Source organism: Phocoena sinus, chromosome 14, assembly GCF_008692025.1.
Source record: "Phocoena sinus isolate mPhoSin1 chromosome 14, mPhoSin1.pri, whole genome shotgun sequence".
NCBI lineage: Eukaryota > Metazoa > Chordata > Mammalia > Artiodactyla > Phocoenidae > Phocoena > Phocoena sinus.
In genome coordinates this window covers 70,112,740-70,136,409 of record NC_045776.1, presented here as the reverse complement: position 1 = coordinate 70,136,409, position 23,670 = coordinate 70,112,740, and the positions used below count along the sequence as shown (strand labels likewise).

Here is a 23,670-nt window from a genome sequence, read left to right as displayed (position 1 = left end):
GGATGTCTTTCTGCGGCTGGAGGTTTTGTGAGGGCCCTGTGGGTGCCAACCTTGAGAGAGTTGCACTCCGGTGACAGTTCTTTGTCCCTTTCTGAAGGTGCTGCAGCAGTAGTCACAGGCTGGGGCGGTTCTAGGGCTGGGAGGGCTACCAGCTCTGAGTAGTTAGAGCTGTAAGGAACCTTAGAGAGGTTTTTTAAAAGTTTTATTTGCAAACCTTGTGACCCTAAGACTCACAGCCCACTGTGCCTTGAAGCCTGATCACCCTGCCCTCCCCACTGCCATCCTGCTGGCTCCGAAGACCCTCAGCCACATTCCCCTTCTGTGTGTGAGGGTCTCATGCCCTTCCAAGGAGGCTGTGCCTTCTGCCACTCCCCACCCATCGGGAGAAACGTGGGACCACAGAATCAAGTTCAGAGCCCCCTTCTCATAACTGTAGCCCCAGCCCATGGCACTGTTATGACTTGAGTAGCTGGAGCCAGGGTTTAGGCAAAAATGGCTCATCCGAAGTGTGAGAACAGAGAAAGGAGAGAGGCGCACACTTGCTGACAGAGAGATGACCTGGGTAGGAAAGACTCCAGTTCTGCTTCTGCCACCCGGTGGCCCCAGCAACCTTGGCCAGGTGGCTTCCTGCCCTGAGCCTCAGTTTGGGCCCCTGGTATATGGTGTGTGTGTCCACAGATGTTTACGTGATGCGTGGACGTGCGTAGCAAATACATCTGAGACTTTCTGCAGGCTGGCTCTTTATCATCTAGAACAGCCCAAGTTACCTAAAATATTAACTTTCCAGAAAGCGATAAAGGCCCTCAAGAAGTAGCTGGGGGCATTTTAAAACAATCAACTTGAAAAATGAGAAGGGAAATGAAAGATAGCAAGCAGGCGCCTGGAGCTCCACGCGTTCTTCTGCCTGGAGATACCCGGAGAGTCCTGGCAGGGCAGGGGCGCCACGGTCCCCTGCTTGTCCGCCTGGCTAACTCCATTCTCCCTTTCCTATAAAACCCTTTTGCCCCAGTGCGTGTCCAATAGATGTGTCTATACACACATGAAGAAGTGAACACAGGATGGAGACACACCAACATAGTCATCAAGAGGGGCTGTCCCCGAGGTAACAGACTGAAGGGCAATTTTTAATGTTTTTTTTCCTTTGGCAACTCTATTTTCTAAATTCTGTGTAATGAACCCTATTAGAACCAGAAAAGAAAGGTAATGATGTATAAAAGAAAAATAAAAGATCACACGGTGTTACATTAGTTTGCTCAGGCTGCTGTAACCAAGTACCACAAACCGGGTAGCTCGGTAAAACAGCAACGCATTGTCTCACATCCTGGAGACTAGAAATCTGAAACCAAGGTGTCGTCCGCAGGGCCTCGCTCCCCTGAAGGTGCTAGAGAAGAAACTGTCCCATGCCACTCTCCTGGTGGCTTGCCGGCAATCTTTGATGTTCCTTAGATTATAGGTGCAACTCTTGAATCTTTTGTCTCCACGCGGTGCTCTCCCTCTATGGCTTCACATCATCTTTCCTCTATGCATGACTGTCGTCATTTCCAAATTTCCCTCTTCTCATAAGAGCACCGGTCATGTTGGATTAGGTCCCTCTCTCATGACCTTGTTTTAACTTGATTGCCTCTGTAAAGACCCTGACTCCAAATAATACAGTTGCATTCTGAACTACTGGGGATTAGGATTTCAACATATCTTTGGGGGGGACATCGTACAACCTATAAACAGATGTGCTCCAAGAAATGAGAAGCAGCTCAGGGTTCCTACAGGGTTTTCCTTTGTGGATGAGGGAGTCACTGGAGCTGGGGCCTGTGGGTGAAGAAGTGTCAGTGTTACTGTGGGGGCCAGCCTCCAAGAAGGTTCTCAGCGGTCCCCATCTCTGCCTTCACACCCCCCTGTAGCCTCCTCCGTACTGTATCGGAGTTGGTCTGTGTGACCAATGGATGGTCAGGAGCAATGGTATGTCACTTGGAGGCTAGGTTATAAAAGGTCTTTGGCATTTGCCTTGCTCTCCCTTGGATCACGTGCTCTGGTAAAGCCAGCCACCATGTCATGAGAACACTCAAGCAGCTCAGTGGGGGCCCTCGTGGCAGGGAACTAAGGCCTCCAGCCGATAGCCATGTCAGTGAGCTTTCTAAAAAGGACTCTCCAGCTTCAGGGCGACCTTCAGACAACCATACCTGGCTGACATCTTCACTGTGACATCGTGACAAATCCTGTGTAGGTTTCCCATTGCTGTTGCAGCAAATTACCACAAACATAGTAACTTTAAAATAGCACAGTTTATTCTCTGATAGTTATGAAGGTCGAAAGTCCAAAATGAGTCTTAAGGGGTTAAAATCAAGGTGAAAGGAGGGCTGGCTCCTTCTGGAGGCCCCAGGGGGTGATCCATTCCTTGCATCTTCCAGCTTCTAGAGGCAGCCAGCATTTCTTGGCTCCTGGCTGCATCACTCCTATCCATGATTCCATCATCACAGCACTGTTTTCTTCCCCACTGACCCTCTCACCTCCCTTTTATAAGGACCCTTATGATTACATTTAGGGGCCACCCAGCTTATCCACATAATCCAGGATGAACGCTCATCTTAAGATTTTTAATTTAGTCACATCTGCAAAATTCCTTTTGCCATCTAAGTGAACATATTCACATGTTCCGGGGATTAGGACGTGGACATCTTTGGGCGCCTTATTCATCCTACCATAGACCATGAGCCAGAACCACACAGCTGAGCCGCCTCTGAATTCCTGACCCACAGAAAACCATGAGTGAGAATGACATTTGATATTTCAAAGTGACTAGGTGTTGAGGCAATTTGTTATGTAGCAATAAATAACTAATCCAGACTGGGGGTTGTAATCCAGCATTTGGTTGTAACACTTGACAGTCGTTAATTCTGGATTTATTGTAATGTTTTCCTTGAAATATACAACTAGAAGAGTGTGCAAATCTTAGAAGTGTCCAGTTGGATGAATTTTTACAGACTGAAAACACCCTCATCTGTTTTTAATAATGAAGCCTGGCTATAGCCCAGATGCCTCTGTGCTCTGTACCAGGAATTCTCCCGTTTGCTCTCAGATTCACTCCCACCGTTTCTCTGCTGTGCTCTAAACTGTTTTAAGAGCTTGCCTTCTGGTAGGTTCAGCCAAGTGAACGGCAGTGAGGGACAGTTGAAAGACAGGAGGAGTAGAAGAACCAGTGTATTTCTCCCTCTCTCGCACTGCCTTGGGGTCGGGGGTGGGGGGCATCCCTGACTGCAGCCCAGCCTCTGTAATTCCGGATCCCATTTGGGACCCTCCTCCCTGACTGCAGCTCCCATTGGGCAGCCCTGCTGTTGCCCGTTGGATGGCCCAACTTTTTGACTTTTCCTTCCAGCCCTAGGTTGGCAGTGCCTTCCTGTAGTTGTTAATCTCTTCTGGCTTCTCATCTTTTCCATCACCTGAAAAACCAATTCCCTATATTAAATTCCTTTGGCTGAATGATCTAGAGTGGTTTCTATTTTCCTGACTGATACAGGCTCTGTGGAGGTATTGCATTAAATCCTTCTGGCTTCAACAAAAATGTATCAGGTTCATAGAATTCATTTTCTGAGAAATGAGGCTATCCTCACTATACAGTCCCTGCAGGTTTCATGTTTTCGGAGTCTTTACTTTGAAAGAAGGAAATGGGAACCTTTGTTATGTATCAAGTACGTGCCACAGTATTAGGTATACCAGATATACGCAGTTTTACATTATTTCACTTGTTCCTTGCAATACCGTTTGTTGCAGAATAACACTGTCATTTTAACAGATGAGGAACTGAAAGTAAGGAAGGGTTAGTAATTCTTCAGAATTCACATAGTGCCTCAGGGTTCATCTCATCCTAAAGCCAGAGCTTTTCCTGCTGCTCCCATGTTGTTGGTAGTTTGCATCTCCCCCTCCCCACCAGCCAGGGTCCCTCCCTACCAGCCAGGGTCCCTCCCTAAGTGTGGTTGGGCTTCAGCTTCCCTCGGTTTCACAGAGCACTCATCAATATTCATGGAGAAATACCAGAAATACCAGCGCCCCCCCCACCCGCAACCAACTTATATTAAGTGTCTTCTTTGAGAATTCAGTAGGCATTTCCAGGAGGATTGAGATCATTTGAAGTGTGGCAGAGTTGGGAGTTCCAGTTGATGCTGGTGGATGGAGCACAGGGCAGTACTGGGGTGAAGCACTCAGCTTGGTGGTTCAGAGAAAGGACTCGGGCCCCACATTGCCTGGGTCTGTGCAGTGATCGATTAGGCATGCCTGCCACAGGCAAAGAAAAGGACAGGTGGAGTCATGAGGTGTTTCCTGACCCTTTGGAAACAGGCAGGCCTGAGCTTGAACCTACGTGTCACTGTCTAGCTGGGTGACTTTGGGATCTTTGATGAGTCTCTCTGTATCACCACATCATTAAAAGAAAACACTTTGCAGGATGATTATGAAGAAAGGACATTGTCTCGTGACAACTACCTTCTCCTTAGTCCCCTTCCAGCTGGAGGTTGGGCTCTTTTCCAGTCTTAAATAAGAGAATCCGATGTATCACTTGGGGTTTCCTAAGGGGCGCCCCAACTCTTTCCCAAAACGGGACGGAACGCTTTCTGCCCATGCTCACTCCATTGCCAATATGGCCTTGGAGCTCTTGCCAGGACACAATGCACGGGGCCTTTACTTTCCCCCACAGCCTCCTTTCCCCCAGGCAAGTGACCCTTGGACAATTTGAATGAAACAATGGAAGTTCCTCATAACCTTGCTTTCTGGGTAGACTCCCCCCAGCTCTGGAGACACCGTCATCCTTGGATGAAGCAGGAGCAAATAGAGGCAAAGGGGAAAATAGCTGTGGGCTGGGGTCAGGAGACCTGGGTCCACTCTAGCCTGTCATGTCTTGGGTGCGTGTCCCTGGGCAAGTGACTTAACCTTCCAGAGGCTCAGCCCGCTCATCTGTAAAATGGGGATGATGAGGCTGCCGTGCGAGGCATTGAGCAGGTGCACCAGGGGGCTGGTGATTGCAGTGCAGAGAGAAACGAAGTCCTGTATTTTAAATTTTCTGATAATAAAAGTACATCATATTCTTTGCAGAATATCGGGAGAAGTATAAAAAGGGGGGGTGGGAATCACCTGATATCTCACTGCACAGAGATCATAGCTCTGCAACGAGTTTGTTGTAATGTTCTCACGTTACTTTTTATGTGTTTATAGTGTATGTGATTCCGAGGGTTTTTATAAAGATTGCGTGAGATAAGGTTTTTTTTCAAACATTTAGTAGCACGCCTGCCCACGTGAGAAATAGAAATAAATACGTTCATTTATTAATTATTCACAAATGCTTATTAAGTATGTGCTATGTGTCAGACTGGGAATATTTGTGTGTGAATCTGTAAATACACATGAGAACACACATTCACACGTATACATATTTATGTGTTTACATTTATACATTTACATTTCTATATACTACATGTATACTTTATATAAACGTACATTTATACACAGTTACACGCATATGCAGGTGCGTATAATTTTTTCTTAACACCAGGCTCTGTAACATGAAGTTTCTATTTGTCATTAGTACATCAGAAAAGAATAACAAGGTGAATTTTCATCAAGTTTTGAGGACGTTTTGAGATAGTCTGATCTATAATATAAATTAGGTGAAATTAACTTTGGGAGGCCTTGCGGGACACCTCCAAAGTTTAGAGAGGCAACCTCCAGAGGCGCAGAAAGTGACATGGGGGAGTCCTGTGCATCTGTGGGCAGGAGAGGGTCCTCTGAAGATTGAGGTGCCCGGGGCAGAGATCCCAGACAACAGTTTCAAATATTAGCCTCTAATGGAACATCACAAGAGGAGATGATTTTAATTGCAGCCACTGATTATCGTACAAACTGCTCCCAACACGGGCAACTCCACACAGCACGTTCCAGGGGGAGCAGCTTGGGAGTTTAACAAGGGTTGATGACTCTCTCACGTGATGCAGGGGAGGCTGGCGCGTACACATACGTCGTAGTCTTGTGTTGATCTCTGTGTGCGTGGTGTGTATTATGTGTGCCTTAGTGTGTGTCCCTCCTTCATTCAGCTCTTACAGTCATGCGGTAACACCATTCACTCAATCCCAAGACATATTGAGTGCCTGCTCTGTTCTAGATGGCAGCAATACAGAAAGATCAGGGCTCATGGAAGTTAGGATTTTATCTGCACTGCCTGTGCCTAGATCAGTGCTGCTGGCACGTAGTTCATGCTCAGTAGATGCTTATTGAATGAATGGTATGGCAGTGTGTGTGTGTGTGTGTGTGTGTGTGTGTGTGTGTGTGTGTGTATATAATGAATATATAATAATCTACGTTAGCATGTTGTGTGTCTGTTACAATGTATATCACTACATTGTAGCTGTGGAGTAATATGGACATATGGTATGTTTATTAGTAGGTTTCTATTGTACACATTTTACTGTCCAAATACTTTTGTTCCCTAATTTCCCCCCCCACAACTTCTTCCTGCTCCAAGCCCGCAAAGAGAGAGTAAAACCGAGAAGACCGAGCTCGTACTTGGCCTCAAAACACAATCCCATTTGCGTAGCAGTCCTGACCCGATCCTGAGCGCTGCTGCTCATGGAGGTGGAAGAAGGCCCCAGAGGGGGCCTCCCCTGTGCCCCCTTCTCCTGGTGCACCACCCTCCCCTCCATGTCTCTCAAGCCATCTCTGGCTTGGGCCTTGTTTTGTCTGCCCCCAGGAGACTAGTGTGGGCACCGCATCCATTTCGCCTGACTTGGTCTCGGCAATCAGCAGACTAGTTGGTTTTCAAGTTGAAACAGGAAAGGTTTGCTGATTACACAGACTCTGAATTTCCCAAATCCGTCTCCCTGGGAGGTTCCTGCTGAGCCTGAGGCGTGACCCCAGGCAGATGGGGGTGGGACGCGGAGGGCAAGGGGCACAGTGGAGGGAGGCAGTAGCGGCAGGTCCCCGGCACCACAGGCCTCACCTGTCTGTTGATGGTTTTCTTGCTCTCAGCTGTCCTCGCCCTGTCTAGCTAACTCATCCTCTAAGCTGCCCTTGCTTTCCACCCCCGTCTTTCCTCTGCAGATGGTGAGAAAGCTTTCAGAGCCCTGCATGCCAGCCTCCTTATTCTCTGCGTGACCTTGGCAAACCCCCCCCTCACCGCCGGTGACGTGGGGACACCCACACAGTTGCTCGTCGTTCTCTGAGCGTTAAGACGTAGCGATGCCACCACTGGCCAAGCCTTTCCTCTCTGCCAAGCTCATTCGATCCTCACAACAGCCCTGGGAAGGGGACTACGGCTGCCCCCATTTTACCCGTGGGGGTCAGAGAGGTTGAATAACTTGCTGAAAGTCACACAGCCAGTGAGTGGTGGAGCTGGGATTCGAACCCAGGCATCCTGGCTCCAGAGCCTACTTTCACTTTCATGATATTATGGATCTGATGCATCTCAGGTCCCTATTTTCTCTGCTCACCTGCTTGGTCCTGGCTCAGAGCCACCTGTCCCTGAGACCCAGCATCCTTCCCTTCCCTGTCCTCTGTCCGCCAGGAGGCTTCTCGCGGATCGAGACTGTAAGACCTCGTTGCTCCCTCCATGTGACGTTGACGTGGGCCAAGGTCACCCAGGCACAACCAGGAGGGGACATCTGGGCTCTTCTCTCTCAGCTCGTGTGGCCTAAGGGCCTCGCCTGAGAACCCAAGACTTGGCTGCCTAGTTTTGTGGTCTCCCAGCTGCATGACCTTGGGTGGGTCTTTTTGCTGTTCTGGTGAGAGCTGAGTTTCCTCATCTCTAAAAGAAACGTTCACCACGTGCCTGGAATGGCCCAGACATGGACATGGGTAGCATCTCCATGTCTCACAGATACACAGGTGCCTCGTCCCCTCGCCTCCCAGGGACGCTGTCATCCCGGCCCACTAGCAAGAAGCAGCGCTCGGGCGACGCTCCTGTAATCTCCTGGGATCGTGTGCCCAGCCATTTTCCTAGGTGTCTTTATGAGCTGACAAGCTCGCATCCTGGGTGAACACCCCCCTCGCCGTCCCACGGTGTGTTATTTCCTCTGACAGTCCACCGACCTCCTGCCTGGGGCCCTGCCTCATACCGTTTCTCACCTTGTCAGCACCAAGATGGGGATTTCACAGCGGGCTGTTTCAACCCAGGGCACCACTCCCCCACCTCTCCACGCTGCCCCCTCCCTCGTCAGCTGGGCTTGCTTCTTTGGCTTTCTTGGTCTTTGCTCGCTCTCTCTCTCAAATTGGAGAAGACTCAAAAGTCAGTGTGAAGGCACAGATTTACAATACCGTGAATGGACAAGCTGGTCTGCTATGCAGAGCTGAGCGTGTCCCTGTGACGGGGAGCAGCGCTGGTCCCCGCTGGCTTTCACTGGGGCGGGCAAACAGAGCCCCAGAAAGATCACTGGCCTGGGAGCGGGGCAGACCGGGGTTCCCCTCCTTGCAGCCTTGAGTGACTTCGGTGGCCTCGATTTCCTCATCTACAAAATAAAGAAAAACAATCCCAGGCTCAGAGAGGGACTGTGAACCGTTCACGGTCCCACAGCTAGTGGGTTGCGTGGGGAGCTGGGAATTGTACTTAGATTGACCCTCAATTCTTAGTTTTCACCCCTTCATGCTCTCATCAGTTGGTATATACATGTTTCTTAAAAGACAGCAGTCAAAAAAGAAACTTGACATGATTAGAGCAGCTCAAAAGAAAAATCCTATCCATAACCCCTCTTTGCTCCCATCCATAAATATTCTCAACTCTCCAAGTGTTTTCCCAACTGCATGTGTGCTATTCGCACGTAGACTTGGGCACGATATTCTCTGTTCTCTTCTGCTTGCTTAATGGTATTTCACAGAAGGCGTTCCATACTGCCACCATCCTTATTTCTAATGTTGACGTCTGCCTAATAGCATCAAAGTGACGCGCTGTGATTTCTGTAACCAGTCCCAGTTGCTGGGTGACAAGGCGGCTCTCAGCCTCTTGTGTCATCAGTAGCACAGCCCCAGGCATCCTTGGTTACAGAGCCTTGCTCTGTGTTTTAGTTTACACCCCATGGGATTAATTCCCAGAAGGTGGGTTTCTGGGTTTAACCCAGGGTTTCTCAGGCTGGACACTGTTGACATTTGTGTGAAGTAATCCTTCATGGTGGAGGTTGCCTTGTGCGTTGTAAGATGCTGGGTAGCGCCCTTGGCCTCTACTCTGCTAGATGCCGTCAGACTCCCAAGTGTGACAACCAGAAACGCCTCTGGACGTTTCTGGCGACGGCCTGATGTCCCCTGGAGGGCAAACTCACCCTCAGTTGACAGTCATTGTGTTAAAGGGGAGGAGTGTGGGAATAACGTTACAAATGAAAGTCAGAGATTTTCCAGAGAGTCTGGACAAAAATCCAGTCAGGGCAGAAAGTAACGGGATGAGCATGGAGAGTCAGATGCACCAAGCTTGGGTTCCAGCTCAAGTTCCAGTTCAAGCTTGCGGTCCCCCAGGCCTCATTTCCTCATCTGTGAAATGGGATCAGTAATAAAGAGCCACGTGCCAGACTTGTGAGGAGTGAGTGAGGCCAGGAGCGTGAAACGCTGAGCACAATGCTGGACGTGGAAAGGTCTCAGTGAGCGCCAGCGGTGCTGGCCGGCTCCGCGGGGAGCCCCACTGGGGTTTCCATCTTTGCCTTTTGCTGCCTTTGAGGATGGAACGTTGGGGGGGGTCTAGGTGACAGAGCTGTGAGGGACCCGTTCTTGTTCTGCCCTCCCCCCAATCTCCCGCTCCACATCCATCCCTGGGACAGAGACTCCGCTTCCAGAACCAGCCTCCGCAACTCTCCTGGGAAACATACATTGACTCATCCATTGACCCATCTATCCAGGGTGTCCACTTGGGGCCGGCACCCCCCGTGTGGGTGAGTGAGGTCCGTGCGGGGCCGTGCCCTGGAGCCCCCAGGCATCCACTTCCTCCTCTGTAAAATCCAGAGCATCTGAGGGTCCACGAGCCTGTCCATAGAGAGAGCCCCTCGTGGGCACACGCCACGTCACAGGGTCCCAGTGAGCGCCAGGCTCCTCCCCAGAGCTCTCGTAGGCGGGTGGGGGTCTCGCCCAAGGCCAGCGTGTGCTGTGGTCTCTGTCTCCAGGAGAAGTACGTGGAGGAGCTCGCCGCAGTGAGACAGACCCTCCAGACAGACCTGGAGACGTCCATCCGGCGGATCGCCGACCTGCAGGCAGCCTTGGAAGAGGTGGTATCCAGCGACAGCGACACGGAGAGGTAAGCTGCCAGGAGGCGGCTGGGGCTGGGCGTGGCAGGTGGGCTGCACCCTGGGGAGCTCTGCAGCCTCCGGTGGGCAGTGCTGCCCCTCTCAGGTCTGGGGGTCCGGGGACTCAGGCGCGCCGGGGCGTGGGAGGAATAACTGGCCGCCTCAGGCGAGCAGAGGCAGGATGCTTCCCCGCTGGTGGTGACGTCTCCGTGTTACCGCCAAACGCCTAGAGCCCGGTTCGCCGAGCCTCTGGGGAGACGGTCTGGAGGAATGGCTGCAAAGTGTCCTCCAGTGTGTGATCTCGGGCAGGTCACACATCCAGTCTGGGCCTAATTCCCTCATCGGTAAAGTGGACATGGCACTACTGGGCAAACCACATGAAATGGCCAAGAGTTGACCCCTTTTGACCCCGTATACTCCACCCACTCCCTGCCTCGTCGCTTGTGAGTGAGGTTGGAGTGAGTCACTAGGTGACCAGCGTCGGGGCGTGTAGGTGCTGCAGGAGTGTGGCCGTGTCTGCACAGGGTAATGAGTGTAAGTTCACAGAGGCAGCAGCTGGCCAAGGGTGCGAGATTAGAGCGCTGGCCCTCAGCTTCAGTGTCAGGGCTTCTCTCCTCCCTCCGAAGACGGATAGGCCGCCTCCCGCCCCCTCCAGCCCAGTCTCAGGCTGCACAGGCCACGAGTGGGCTGCCCCGCTGGGAGTGGTTGGAGGTGTCCCGGCGGGCACACAGTCCTGGCTGTCGCCCTGCGGATGGCCCGTGGTGTCCTGTCGCCCTGAGCTCCCTCTGTAGCCTTGACACGTTATGTCTCTGGAAATCATAGCTGCCCGTCTTGCTGTGGCGTGTCCACCTCCATCTCAGCCTCTGCAGCAAAGCCTGGGCGACAGGGAGAGACGTTTTCTTTGTGCAGACAATGAGACGGTGAGGGGCGGGTTGCCCCGAGTTACCCGTCAGGTGTGGTTCCTCCCGGGACCAGCCAGCCACCTCTTACTGGGGTGTGGGCAGGGCCAGCTGCCGACTGGCGGGAGGTGTGGGTGAGCCGGGCAGCAGGGGAGGAGAGAGAGTTGTGTGTGGGCTGTGGTCCAGCCCGTGGGAAGAACCAGGCGTCTGTTTTAGAGCTGACCACGCCCAGGCCAGAAAAAAGACTGGAAGGAAACACACCAACGTTCTAATACATTGGGAAGGCATTACTGATGACCTAAATTTTTATTTTTTTCAGGCTTATGTAGATTTTCTCACATTTCTGCAAGGAGCATGCACACACGTCCCTAGCTGCACTCGCGGCCTCTTTGGGAGGTTTCGCTCGCATGAGTCATGTACTTTATACCCCGATAGGAGGCCGTGAGCACATTCTCTCCTTGATGCGGTCCCGGGCTGGTGACAGCTGCTCGGCAGCGTGCAGCCTCTGACTTTCCCATGAAGATGTTCATTCTCAGCGTCAGTGTGACAGAGACCCAGTGGACTTGCCGTGTTCTAGCCTCTAAATCAAGGGCTTTATCTCAAACGTCCTCAGTTTGTACAAAAGTGGCTCCCACGCAAACATTGTAAGGATTTCTCCCACGCCCTGCAAGTTTCCACAGCTGCCAAATTGCTGGTGAAATGGCTAATACTGACGCCGCAGCTGCTTCCAGCTCAGGGTCACGTTCAAGAACCCCCTCCGCCTCCCCTCCTCCAGTTTTATCAGTGTCATAACACAACTAACATCTGTAATTACAAACCCCTGGCGTCAGTATTACCTGCTCGATGCTTGGCTGGCCTCTCCGTTAATAGAAACGCTAGGACTTTTGCATTAATCATAATGGGAGTTAATGGCTGTATATACTAGTATTTTGTGTTCTTTTGTGTGTGTGTGAATGAGCAACACTTTTAAACCATGTTTACTTGCGTAGCAATAGATCGCTTTTCTAATAAACAGTAAAAGTTCTAAAAATAACAAGATTGGAAAGAGGCAGCGAGTCCGGGCTTGGAGGTGCAGGGACACGCTGGACAGAAGGTGTGACAAAGAACAAGGAGCAGGTTCTCACCTGGCGCATGAGGTCCTGGCAGTGAGGTCACAGGTGGTTACAGACATCGCTCCGGTCTCTGTTTATAAGGGATCCCCTCAGGCCTTAAAGGGACCCTGCCTGCACCCTCCTCCTAATAGGAGATACTTTTATCTGTCTTTGCTCCAGGTGACAAGCCTCGTGCTCACCCCCTGGTTCCCATCCAGCTTTTCTGAGCTCTAGTCCCTGGGCCCCCAGGGATCCAATCTGAACCCTAGCTTTCTGTCTGCATTTTCATGATCTTTTGTCTCTGGGGCTTTACATCTTCGTCTCGGCTGGACGTTTGGTGCCTTTTCCTCGTCCGAATCTCCAGCGTCTGCCCAGTACCTGACTCACACTTCCCGACACTGGAGGGGCCCTCACCTGCGTCTCAGGGTTGTGCGAGGGGTGAAATGATCATAGAACCCCAGGTGTGAAGAAATGCATCTTGTACCTGGAAGAGCCCAGGCGATGCATGGGGTTCTTGCAACTGGAAGTGGAGGCAGCTTGGGGAGGGCGCAGACGCTGCGTTTCAACCAGCCTGATTTCCAGTCAGGGATCCAGCGGTTATGTCTGCGTGACCTTCTGTGAGTTATTCAACCTCTCTGAGCGTCAGTCTCTTCATTTGTAAGATGGGTTGATAATAAGAAGTAAGTGAAAAAATCCAACCCAGGGCTTCCCTGGTGGCGCAGTGGTTGAGAGTCCGCCTGCCGATGCGGGGGACGCGGGTTCGTGCCCCGGTCCGGGAGGATCCCACATGCCGCAGAGTGGCTGGGCCCGTGAGCCATGGCCGCTGGGCCTGCACGTCCGGGGCCTGTACTCCGCAGCGGGAGAGGCCGCAGCAGTGAGAGGCCCGCGTACCGCAAAAAAAAAAAAAAAAAAAAAAAAAAAAAAAATCCAACCCAGGTTTAGTACCTTTTATCTGGCAGGGGCTCAGCCGTCATTAGTTCCATTCATTCATTCATGGGACTGATTCTGCCTGTTCCACACCAGACACTGTGCCGAGTGTCTGTCTTATTCCACTTGCTTCTTGTTATCATGTTAGAGATACAGGGAGATTGAGTAACTTGCCCGAGGTCAGGCGAAAGTTAAATTCCTGAGGGAGTAGTGAGGGAGGAGAGCACAGGAATGGTCTCTGCCTTCATGGGCCCACATTGTGATGGGCGAGCGTGTGTGTGTGTGTGTGTGTGTGTGTGTGTGTGTGTGTGTGTGCCCCCGCCCATGAATACAGTGGACAGGCTGACAAATAAAATGCTGGGATACAGTAGGAATTACGAAGACAGAGAACGCAGAGCTCTGATGAATAACACGGGAGGTAGACATGGCCTCTCTGAGAGGAAGAACTGAACTGAAACCTGGATTAAAAGAAGGAGCCAGGGCTTCCCTAGTGGCGCAGTGGTTGAGAGTCCGCCTGCTGATGCAGGGGACACGGGTTCATGCCCCAGTCTGGGAAGATCCCACATGCCGCGGAGCGGCTGGGCCCGTGAGCCATGGCCGCTGAGCCTGCGCGTCCGGAGCCTGTGCTCTGCAACGGGAGAGGCCACAACAGTGAGAGGCCCGCGTACCGCAAAAAAAAAAAAAAGAAGGAGCCAAACGCGGGAGCTCTGGAGAAAAGTGAGTCAGGGCAAATGAGGAATGTTCTAGGAAGTGAGGGTTGACCAGTGTGCCCGAGTGAGATCAGTGGGAAAGAAAGGCTCTCTTCCTCTTGCTACTTCCCTCTCTCCCACCTGTCTTCCCCTTTCGAAGTGGCCCATGGAAGCCCACCGTGTCCCCGTGAAGCGCCCCAGAACCCCAGGCAGGATTGACGGGCACAATCTGTGGGTCCACCGTGGAATGAGAACGTGGGGCTTCTTGTTCAGAATCGGTTCGGAATTCCAAGGCAGTCACAGCAGAGTGTCACACCAAGCACAGGCCCCTCTGGGCACGGGCTGTAAGCCTGTGAAGCCAGCCCTGAGCCCAGGGTGGTTTTCGGAAAGCGTCTCCTCATGCTCAGTAGGCCTCGGTCCTGACTCGCTGTCTTGTAACTTAGATTTGAAACTTCCACAGAGCGTGGGTTTCAATAATAGCATAGGAGTGGGGGGAAACTGGGGAAAAGTGGCCACAGAGAAGCCTCAGCACTTCTCAAGTCTCAATCTCAGAGGATTGGTGTCGTGCAAACCATGCTGTCTGGCCGCAGCGCAGCTAAGTTGGTTATCAACAATACAAAGAAACACAGTGCGCCACTGGGTTCTAGAGCCGCGGGCAGAGCAGAGCCCCAGTTCCTGCCCCAGGGCCAGCCTGAGCTCCTGCCCATCCTGACAGCTCAGCCCTGCACTCCCCTCTTAATTGCCTCATCGCCTGGGTAAAGAGGGTTGGATTGGAGCCTGAGGGATTGGGCCGAGGTCTGTCTCCAAACTGAACTCTCAATTAGGATTCAAACCCACCCTGGGAGAGAGAGAGCGAGCGGTGCTTCAGCTGGAGGTGAGTTTCTTTGGGAGACTTGTTCGAATTATGAAAAGTCGCATTTCCCCATGTTGGGTATTAGATCCGAGTGTAACGGGCCTTCCAGGCTGGAAACGTGGCTACGTGCTCAGAAAGCCAGGTGGCCAGTGCGGCAGCATTTAAACACGTACCCGCCTACACCGGGCCCCTGGCGGTGTAACTTAGACTGTGGCGTCAACCTCCTTAGATTAATGGAGAAATGCTTTAAGCTGTTCCCCCAGGCCTGAAGCCGGCTCATTACTCATGGAGGGAGGGGTGCATCAGCTGACAGCCCCATCTATTCCTGGCCCAGGGTCTGCAGCTGCTCTGTCATCACCCTGGCTGGGAGTTTGTGGGGGGCGGAGTGTGGAGAGGTCAGTGGATGACCCCTGACTCCTGGGTCAGCCAAGAGTATCTCCACGCCAGCTGGCCCCATCTGAGATGAAGGCCCTGGAAACGAGTCCTCTGTTGCTGTGTTGAGTGTAAGTTGTACATTTTCCAACATACGTCTTTTTAACTTGGCTGAAACAAGGCTGCAGCGGGACAAGTAGGAAGATCTGGGTCTAACCAAAGATTGCCGCTGCCACTGAGGGCATAATTCTGAGTTAACTTACTCATCAGTGGGCCCAGGCTCTGGTCAGACTGTAACGGTCCCTGCTACGCAGTAGGACGGGCTCTGGGACTGCCCGCGTCTCTTTTCCCACAACTCTCTTACCTCCTAATTTTGCTTAGAAGGAAGAGCTTAAAGCACTTCTCCATTATTCTGAGATATCCAAGTTATATCACAGCGCCCTCATGCAGAATAGCACATTTAAATGATGCCACAGAGGACCCCTGTCTTTCTAAGCATCCTTCTAGCTTGGAAGGCCTGGATACCCAGCTAGTGGGGTTCGTGGGGAAGGAGGGCTCCAAACTGCTTTATCCACTCCGGCATTACAGGCCATCATGCTCATTGTGCTGATCGTCTTTCCTGAGGACTTACTCTGTGCCAGGCCATGCAGCCACCTGTCTCACATACATAGTTCTCACAACAACTCTCTGAGGTTGGTAACCATTATCACCCCCGGTTTACAGAAGAGGAAACTGGAGCTTAGAGAGGTCAAGAAACTGGCCCCAGCTCACACAGTAAGTGATGGGGCCGGGATTTGATTTCCAGGTTGACCCCATCACGCACACCTCCAGTGACTAAGCTCTGCTGTCATGTCAGACGTACCCCGTCTTTCCCCTTTCTGTTGTCAAGGTCTTTGTTCTCTGCCAAAGAACTGGCCTGTCATTCTGGTGAACTTGTGTCTGTCGCTGTGATGTGGTGCCAGTGCATTCATGTGTTACGTCCCAGGCAATGTTTGCATTCAGGCTGGAGTTGTCTAGCGAAGACTCCCCTGAAAGGAATACAACAGAAGACATTTAATTACTTCTCTTGCTCATCAGCTATCCCCCTGTCCACAAGTGCCTGGCCCAACTTCCTCTTGAAAAGTCACATGCACCAAGGCAAGAGAAAGAACCACTGACCACATGTCAGGAGATGAGGGGAAAACCAGGCACCACATATCATGTTCCAGTGCTGGCTGCACTGCCAAGGAGATCAGGACCATGGACAGGTCACCTGCCCTTCCTGGGCCTCTGCTTGCCCACCCAACAGATAAGCAACACCATCATCATCATCACCATCATCATCATCATCATCGATGAGAACCTCCCATGTTAGGGCAGGAGGTATGGTCGCGAACAGGCAAACGTGGATCTGCCTCATGGAGCTTGAAGTCCAGAGACTCTTTCTTGTGGTGGAAGGGTCAGTGGGTTTTAAACTCCTTTAAGAAGAATCCCCTCTTTTACACCAAAGCAAACTCCTATAGAAAATTCTAGCTTAGGTTGAAGTACAGCCGTCCTCCGATCGGAGTGAGAGAGGACGTTTCCCCGTGGGTGGACTCAGTGTTTGAATTTGCTCCCTTCTGAAAGGGCTCTTTCCCCCCAGACTAGAGACTCATTTACTTTGAGATGTCCAGTTGTGCCAGTTGAATTAACACCAGCCTGCACCTTGGTTAGTTGCATTGTGCTCTGCAGACAGTCCTGTGCCGGGTTCAGTTAAAGATCGAACCAATGAAGTGGGTGAGGAAGTGTGCCCAGCTGCCCAGCCCTTGTCTCCTACAGAGTTCAAGGCCAGTTGCCTTAGGATTATGGAGACATTAGCTTGCCCAGGCACCCACCAGGATCTCTGGGCGCACCCTCTTGTAATCAGGGTCATGGACTCCTGGGGTGGGAAATGGGCCTGAAGCCCCTCCCTCTCTATCATCATGCCTCAAGTCCCACCCCCACTGCGGCCCGTGTTTGTCCTTCCTCCCTGTTTGCGGGCACGAGAAACCTTGTTCCAGGTACAACTCACCCTCTCTGTTTTTAAGGCGCATGCCACACAGTTTTGAACGCTACGGCTTGGGCCGCAAGACCCTTCAGTTCTTTTGTCTTTCTATGAGCGTTTCAGAAGATGTAGCCCTGTTCACGCAAACCCCTCCCTCCGCTTCCCAGGACCCTTGCCTACCACACTTTAGCTTCGTTGGTCAGCTGGAACCAGTGTCCTTAACTGGGGTCTGTGAACTAGTAGGTCGAGGGAGGGGGTGTCCACACACGAGTTCTAGAGATTATACTCTGAACCCTCAGATACTGCACTAAAATTTGGCTCTGTGTTTGTGCATTTGGGGAAATGGAAGTTCCATGGTCTTCATAAAAGATGCTCATAGGGACTTCCCTGGTGGTCCAGTGAGTAGGACTCTGTGCACGCATGCCGCAGCTAACAGTCCACATGCCACAACTGAAAAAGAAGATCCCGCCTGCTGCAGCTAAGTCCTGGTGCAGCCTAAATAAGTAAATAAAAATAAATCTTTTTTAAAAATGCTCATAAAAGGCCCAGGACTCCTGCTCTGGGGGCCTAAGTGCATCCTCTCCATTGCACGTAATTTTTAAGCATCCAAGCATCTTGGCTCAAACGCCTCATTTCACACACCAGACACCCCGAACAGGGAAGAGAGGAGGCCAGGGCCACACAGTGAGAACACGAGGATTCAGTTGCCTTTCCTCCCAGTCTGGTGTTCCTTCTGCAGCCCCAGTGCATAGAGCCTTAGAAGAGACTCAGGCCACCAGCAGGAAAAAAGCTGGTTCTACTCACACTGTCCACTTCAGTTAAAGTTTTTAAGTATTTTTAAATAGTTTGTTTAAAAGCCGAATCAGAAAAAATTTATATAGATCCTCAAGAAGATTTAGGGTCACTCACAAAGATACTTTTATTCTATTGCAGGGGTTTTCTATTGCTGTCATAGCAAATTAGCTCAAATTTTATGGCTTATTAACTTACGGTTCTGTTCATTAGAAATCCAGTCTAATCTCCCTGGGCTAAAATCAAGGTGTCAGCAGAGCTGTGTTCCTCTGGAAACTCTAGAGGAGAATCCGTTTCCTTGCCTTTTCCAGCTTCTAGAGTTTACCCACATTCCTTGGCTTGTGGCCCCTTCCATCCTCAAAGCCAGAAATGTTGCATCTCTGACTCTTCTTCCATAGCCACGTGTCCCTCTGACCACATCTGGGAAAAGGTCTCTGCTTTTAAGGATTGGAGTCATTAGACTGGGCCCACCCCAATAATCCAGGATAACCGCCCTGTCTCAAGATCCTTAACCTTAACCACATCTGTACAGCCCTTTTTAACATGTCAGGAAACACAGTCATAGGTTCCTGGGATTAGGGATTAGGATGTTCACATCTGTGGGGTCATTATTCTGCCTCTCTAGGGGTCGTTCACAAAAGGTGCTTTTTGTTAATACTGGAGAGGTCGATAAATTTTTCTTTAAAAGGCCAGATAGTAAATATTTCAGGCTTTTCAGACAATGTGGTCTCTGTTGCAACTACTCTGCTCTGCCACCGTGGAGCAAAAGCAGTCGTGGACAGAATGCAAATGAGTGGGGGTGTCTGTGTTCCAATAAAACTTTATTTATAGGAGCAGATGTGTAGGTTAGATTTGACCCATGGCTGTCATTTACAGACCCCTCTTCTAGTGGATTCACCAGGCATCCTCTGAGAGAACTTCTGCTCTAGCCTTTGCCCTGGGGCTAAAGGGACGAATAAGATGTGTTCTTGGCCTGTGAGGGACTCTTTCAGTCTGGTGGGGATGAATAGGTGTTAGTAGAGACCCCGAGAGTGACTGGCCCTTGAGGGTAGGGACCAAGGAGCTGCAGGTGCATCCTTCAGAGGAAGTGACCAGGGTTTCTGGGAAGGAATTGCCCAGATTTCACTGAAAAATAAAGCTGGGAGGTCCCGGCCTGAGGAACCAGGATTAAAATGACGGCTCAGGTGTCTGAGGTTTGTGGTTTGGGTGTCTACACCCGTACACTGGGTGGTTGCACTCTGGTTAAGAGCATGAGCTGAGTAGCTCTTACAGACCTGGGGGATTCAAAGCTGCGTGACCTTGGACGAGGGTGTCAGCTTCCTCAACTCCAGGAGGGAGACTGGCAAGGTGGTTAGTGGGATCGTGTGTAATGCGTATTTGTTGAATCAAGGGATGCTCCCAAGAGAATAGCTACTGTTGTAATTAGCTCAGAGTTTCCCAGAATGCACTGGGAAAGCCGACCACCGCATCCCCGTGTCTGATTTGCAAGCACTCGCAAAGAATATAGAGCAAATGCTCATTGACAATTATGATGCTACTAATAGCAGTACTAGTTGTACTAAAACAAGAGGAGTGGTAATGGTTGCTACCCTTTAATTAACATTGCTTATTTGCCAAGAACCATGCTGATATCTTTATAAGGGTTATCTCAGTCTGCTCCACAACTCTGGGGGAGAAGGCGATTATTAGCTACATTTTACAAAAGACCACAGGAGGCTCAGAGAAGACAAGTGACTTGCCTAAGATCACACAGTGGCAAAGGTTGGAGGTGGGACTCAAACCCAAGTTTATTTAACGTCAAAGACTGGGTTCTTCCCCAGCCCCTGGCAGCACAAGGATAACAGACTCTTTCTTGTGCCTTCTTCTAGTGTCCAGACAGCAGTGGATTGTAGCGGCAGTGGCAGAAAAGAGACGTAAGTTAACCCTGAGAAGAACTGAGCCAATTACACCAAAGCCCAAGACGAGCCCCTGGCCCTCTGTGTCCAGTTTGCAGAAGAAACATCCACACCCACCTGAGAGTTATCCGCAGTGCCCACGAGAGCCCTTACTCCATGGTCATAACATATAGCCCCGGGGGTGTACTACTGAACCGTCCAGCTTCTCGCAGACAAAGAGAAGCCCATGACTTACCATGCCACCGTCCTCAGGCACCGTCAGTGGCTCCCTGTTGCCTCAGAAGAGACTTTTTAGACTGACATTTGAGCCCTGCACATTCTGACCCTTACTTCCCCCTCCACCTGGGACTCCTGCTTTCCATATCGTCCGTGCCTTACGTACCTATGTGTGTGCTGTTCCTTCCAGGCCTGTGTAGCCAAGCCCTTACCTTCAAACAAGATGTAGCTCAACTGCCACTACTTGATTCCTTCCTTTATGCCTCCAAGAAGCAAATCAAGGCTCCCTCCTTGTCCTCCTTAGAACCTATCTTGTCTTTATCTACAGCATTGATAATTTTCTTTTATGGTTATTTATATAGATGTCTACTCTGCTAAAATGGGGTCTTGAGGGCAGGGTCAATGTTGGGTTCATGTTTATAGTTCCTTCCCATGGTGCCTGGCATAGAGTGCTCTATAAACAAACAAATTTGTGTAGATATCAATGTATAAATTTATTATATATTATATATAATATATATTTGAGTGAATTTATCAACCAGAAAATAATCATTGAATACCCACAGCAATGAGAGGCCCACACAGGCCTTTCCCTGTGCTGCTTTCAGAAATAGGGGGCCTACAGTTAAGTCTCTGTCCCCAAAGACATTCCAGCTTAGGTAGGCGAGGAGTTAAGGCCTTCACACTTGACATATTCCACGACCATATCATTTGGTATGAAATTCAGTGCCAAACTTTACTCCAAAATTAGAGATACCTCAGCATCTATATCAGAGTGCTTATCTTCCCAAGGAAGAGCAGTGGTTATCAGCACGGGCGTTGGAATTGGGTGACCTTAGTCAAGACCCAAGCTGGCCTCCCCAAGTCCCGTTACTCTCATCTATGTAAGAGGTGCAGCACTGGCTCCCATCGCTCAGGGACAGTATTGTGAGCACTGATTAAAGTTATACATGTCAGCACTTAGCACAATGCCTGGCTCATGCTGAGGGGTGACTATCTAGTTATTGCTGTTACTGTAGTTGTCATCATGTTGACGATATCTTGCATTCTGGTTCTAGAGATAACGTCTCCATCCTCAGCTCCCAGCCAGAGGGCAGTCTGCAGTCCTGGTTGAGTTGTACTCTGTCCCTGGCCACAGACAGGGTGAGGACCCCCTCTCAACAGTCAGCCGTCAGCAGCTGTACCCTCAGCCCCAGGTAAGAGTATCTCCCTGCTGCCTCTGGATGACCAATAGCTGAAAGAATCTCAGGCTTTGAAGGTTGCTGTTCAAGTCTTCCATTTCCTCTGTCCTAGACAAGGACAAGCATGTTCCAGTTTGAGGTATGACCCTGCCACTTCCTAGCCATGTGACTTTAGGCAGACCAGTTACCCTCTCTGAGCCTTCACTTCCTCACCTGTAAAACAGGAAATAAAATTGTGTTTACTGCTCCAAACAGGTGAAATGATGAGAATCTAATACAGCCCTCCCTAAAGCACAGTTTTCCAGATGATTTTAAATAGCAGGGGGTGAACATTTTAAAAACTAGCTGTGGGTTTATTATAGTTGTTTTCTATCTAAGGCAAATCCCACTAGTTTTCCACTTATAGATAGTTTTGGACTTAAAGTTTTCTCTATAAACATATTTACTTAAAGTTTTTTGGTTTTGTTTTTCTTTTAATGGGGAGTCCATATAAAAACTGTTAGGCTGGATGATTTCCTCCTCAGAAATTTCAGCTTTGTTTGAGTGTCAGAATTTTATATTTTTTTCCTACCATAGAAGGAGACAAATTCAGCCACAGCCTGAGATGGGACCCTCACAAATCTATAGGACTGGCAACAATGTTGCTCCAACACATGGGCCCCAGGGCTCAGCCTTCTCTGTAGGACTTCAATCCATCTTTCCTCTTGCTTTTCAGCTCCATTCTGCTCAGCTTGTGTGGTTTTCCTTTTCAAGGGCAGCCCTCTTGTAATTAGGAGCTAATGGCCACAAATCAGAAATTATGGATTAAGCAGATGCGTAATTAAGATGAAAGGCACACAAATGCTTGTGTGATAACAGAGGAACCAATGTGATAAGATAGAAAGAAAAATCACAAAGTAATGGCGCGAACCCAGACAACCCCTTCCTGACTTGAAACGTGTTTGCTCTGAAGCAGGGAGTTGTCTCTACAAAAAGAAAGAGGTGGAAGTTCACGCCAAGCTTTCGGGCATATTCGGGAAATGGCAAATATCTGGCACATGTCTGCTGATAATCTTAGGCTGAAAGGTTTGATGTCGAAAATATCAAAGGGAGGCTCTGAGAATGGGGTACATTGGGGGAGTTAATTAAAGCAAGCTTATCTGATTCCCGCTCTTAATTAAAAACAAAGACCTGTGTGGAGGAAGAGTCATGTCCTCCATGAACTCAAATGATGAGGACTTTTTCTCTCCTGATAACTGAATACCTCTGTTTTCCCCCATCAGCCAATGTATAAGGCAGCAGAAGCAGAACTGGAGGAATGTGAGAGCTCATTAGCATAGTAGCCAAGTTTCACAACTATAATTATATTAGGCTGCATGGTAAGGAATTATGCCCTGAGTTGCTTGGCACCCGTGTGAGTGGGAGGTGGGAGGCCGCAGTGGTTTCAGTACACGGACTGAAGTCACAGCATCTGGCCTCCAATCCCACATTCGCTCCTCTGAAGCTGCGAGATTTGGGGCAAATTTTTGTTGTTTTTTTTTTAATAATTTTTATTGGAGTATAGTTGATTTACAATGTTGTGTTTCAGGTGTACAGCAAAGTGAATCCGTTATACATATACATGTATCCACTCTTTTTTGGGTTCTTTTCCCACATAGGTCATTACAGAGTATTGAGTAGAGTTCCCTGTGCTACACAGTAGGTCCTTATTAGTCATCTATTTTATATATAGTAGTGTGTATATGTCAGTCCCAATCTCCCAATTTATCCCTCCCCGCCCCACACCATTCCCCCCTGGTAACCATAAGTTTGGGGCGAGTTGCTTAACTTCTCTGTTCGTGTTTTCTTGTGAGTAGATCATTGTCAGGGTTAATGAGAGGATGCACTCAGAGACCTAGAAAGAGCTCAAGAAAATTAGCTGCTTTATTAGTGTTGGTATCTACTTGATGCCCAGAGTAGCTCCAGGAGACTGATGTCATTACCCCCATGTCGCACAAGAGGGATCTGAGGCCCAGAGGTTAGGGAACAACTGATTGAGGCAAAGACGGCCACACCCCAGTTCCTGTAGCTGCACCTCGGGCAGCGCCTCCAGGCAGCCCTCTCTAGAGCCTAGTATCCCTTTTCCTGCCTGCTCCCCCTCCAAGTCCTCAGGCTTGTCCAGCTGCAGTTCAGAGCAGAGGGGCCTGCGCCAAGGGCAGCAGTGGGGCAGGAGGCAAGAAGAGACCATAAGCTCCTTGTCAGTTTTCTTCATGTTGGTGTCCCTTGGGCTGGCACACAGATGGTGCTCTATAAATGTTTGTTGAATGAATAGCTGACCATAACATCAACACTTGAGCAGAAATACCAGCTGTAATTGGTCACAGCTCATCATTGACTGTGACTCAGGGTCAGAAATTTGCTCCATGTCATTCAGCAAGTAAGTGAAAGAGGCAGGATTTGAACCCAGGTTTGAACGCCTCCGAAGCCTGTATTTGTGTTTGCCACACTGCCATGACTCTGACTTTTATCCAGGAGGTGGATCGCTCACCTGGCAGAGTTTACT

At 50.1% G+C, this 23,670-nt stretch overlaps 1 protein-coding gene across 5 annotated transcripts in view; it reads left to right on the top strand.

The window, feature by feature from the left end:
* Positions 1–23,670, top strand: part of MYO18B (myosin XVIIIB) — a 238,668-nt gene that overhangs the window by 193,908 nt on the left and 21,090 nt on the right. For all 5 annotated transcript variants that reach the window (XR_004345504.1, XM_032603528.1, XM_032603530.1 and 2 more), the window contains exons 40-42: positions 10,113–10,243; positions 19,726–19,770; positions 21,027–21,164. Coding sequence is in view for 4 of the 5 variants with exons in the window: in XM_032603528.1 (XP_032459419.1) it covers positions 10,113–10,243; positions 19,726–19,770; positions 21,027–21,164 (314 nt within the window). In the remaining variant the exon portion in view is untranslated. The remainder of the gene's footprint in view (positions 1–10,112; positions 10,244–19,725; positions 19,771–21,026; positions 21,165–23,670) is intronic.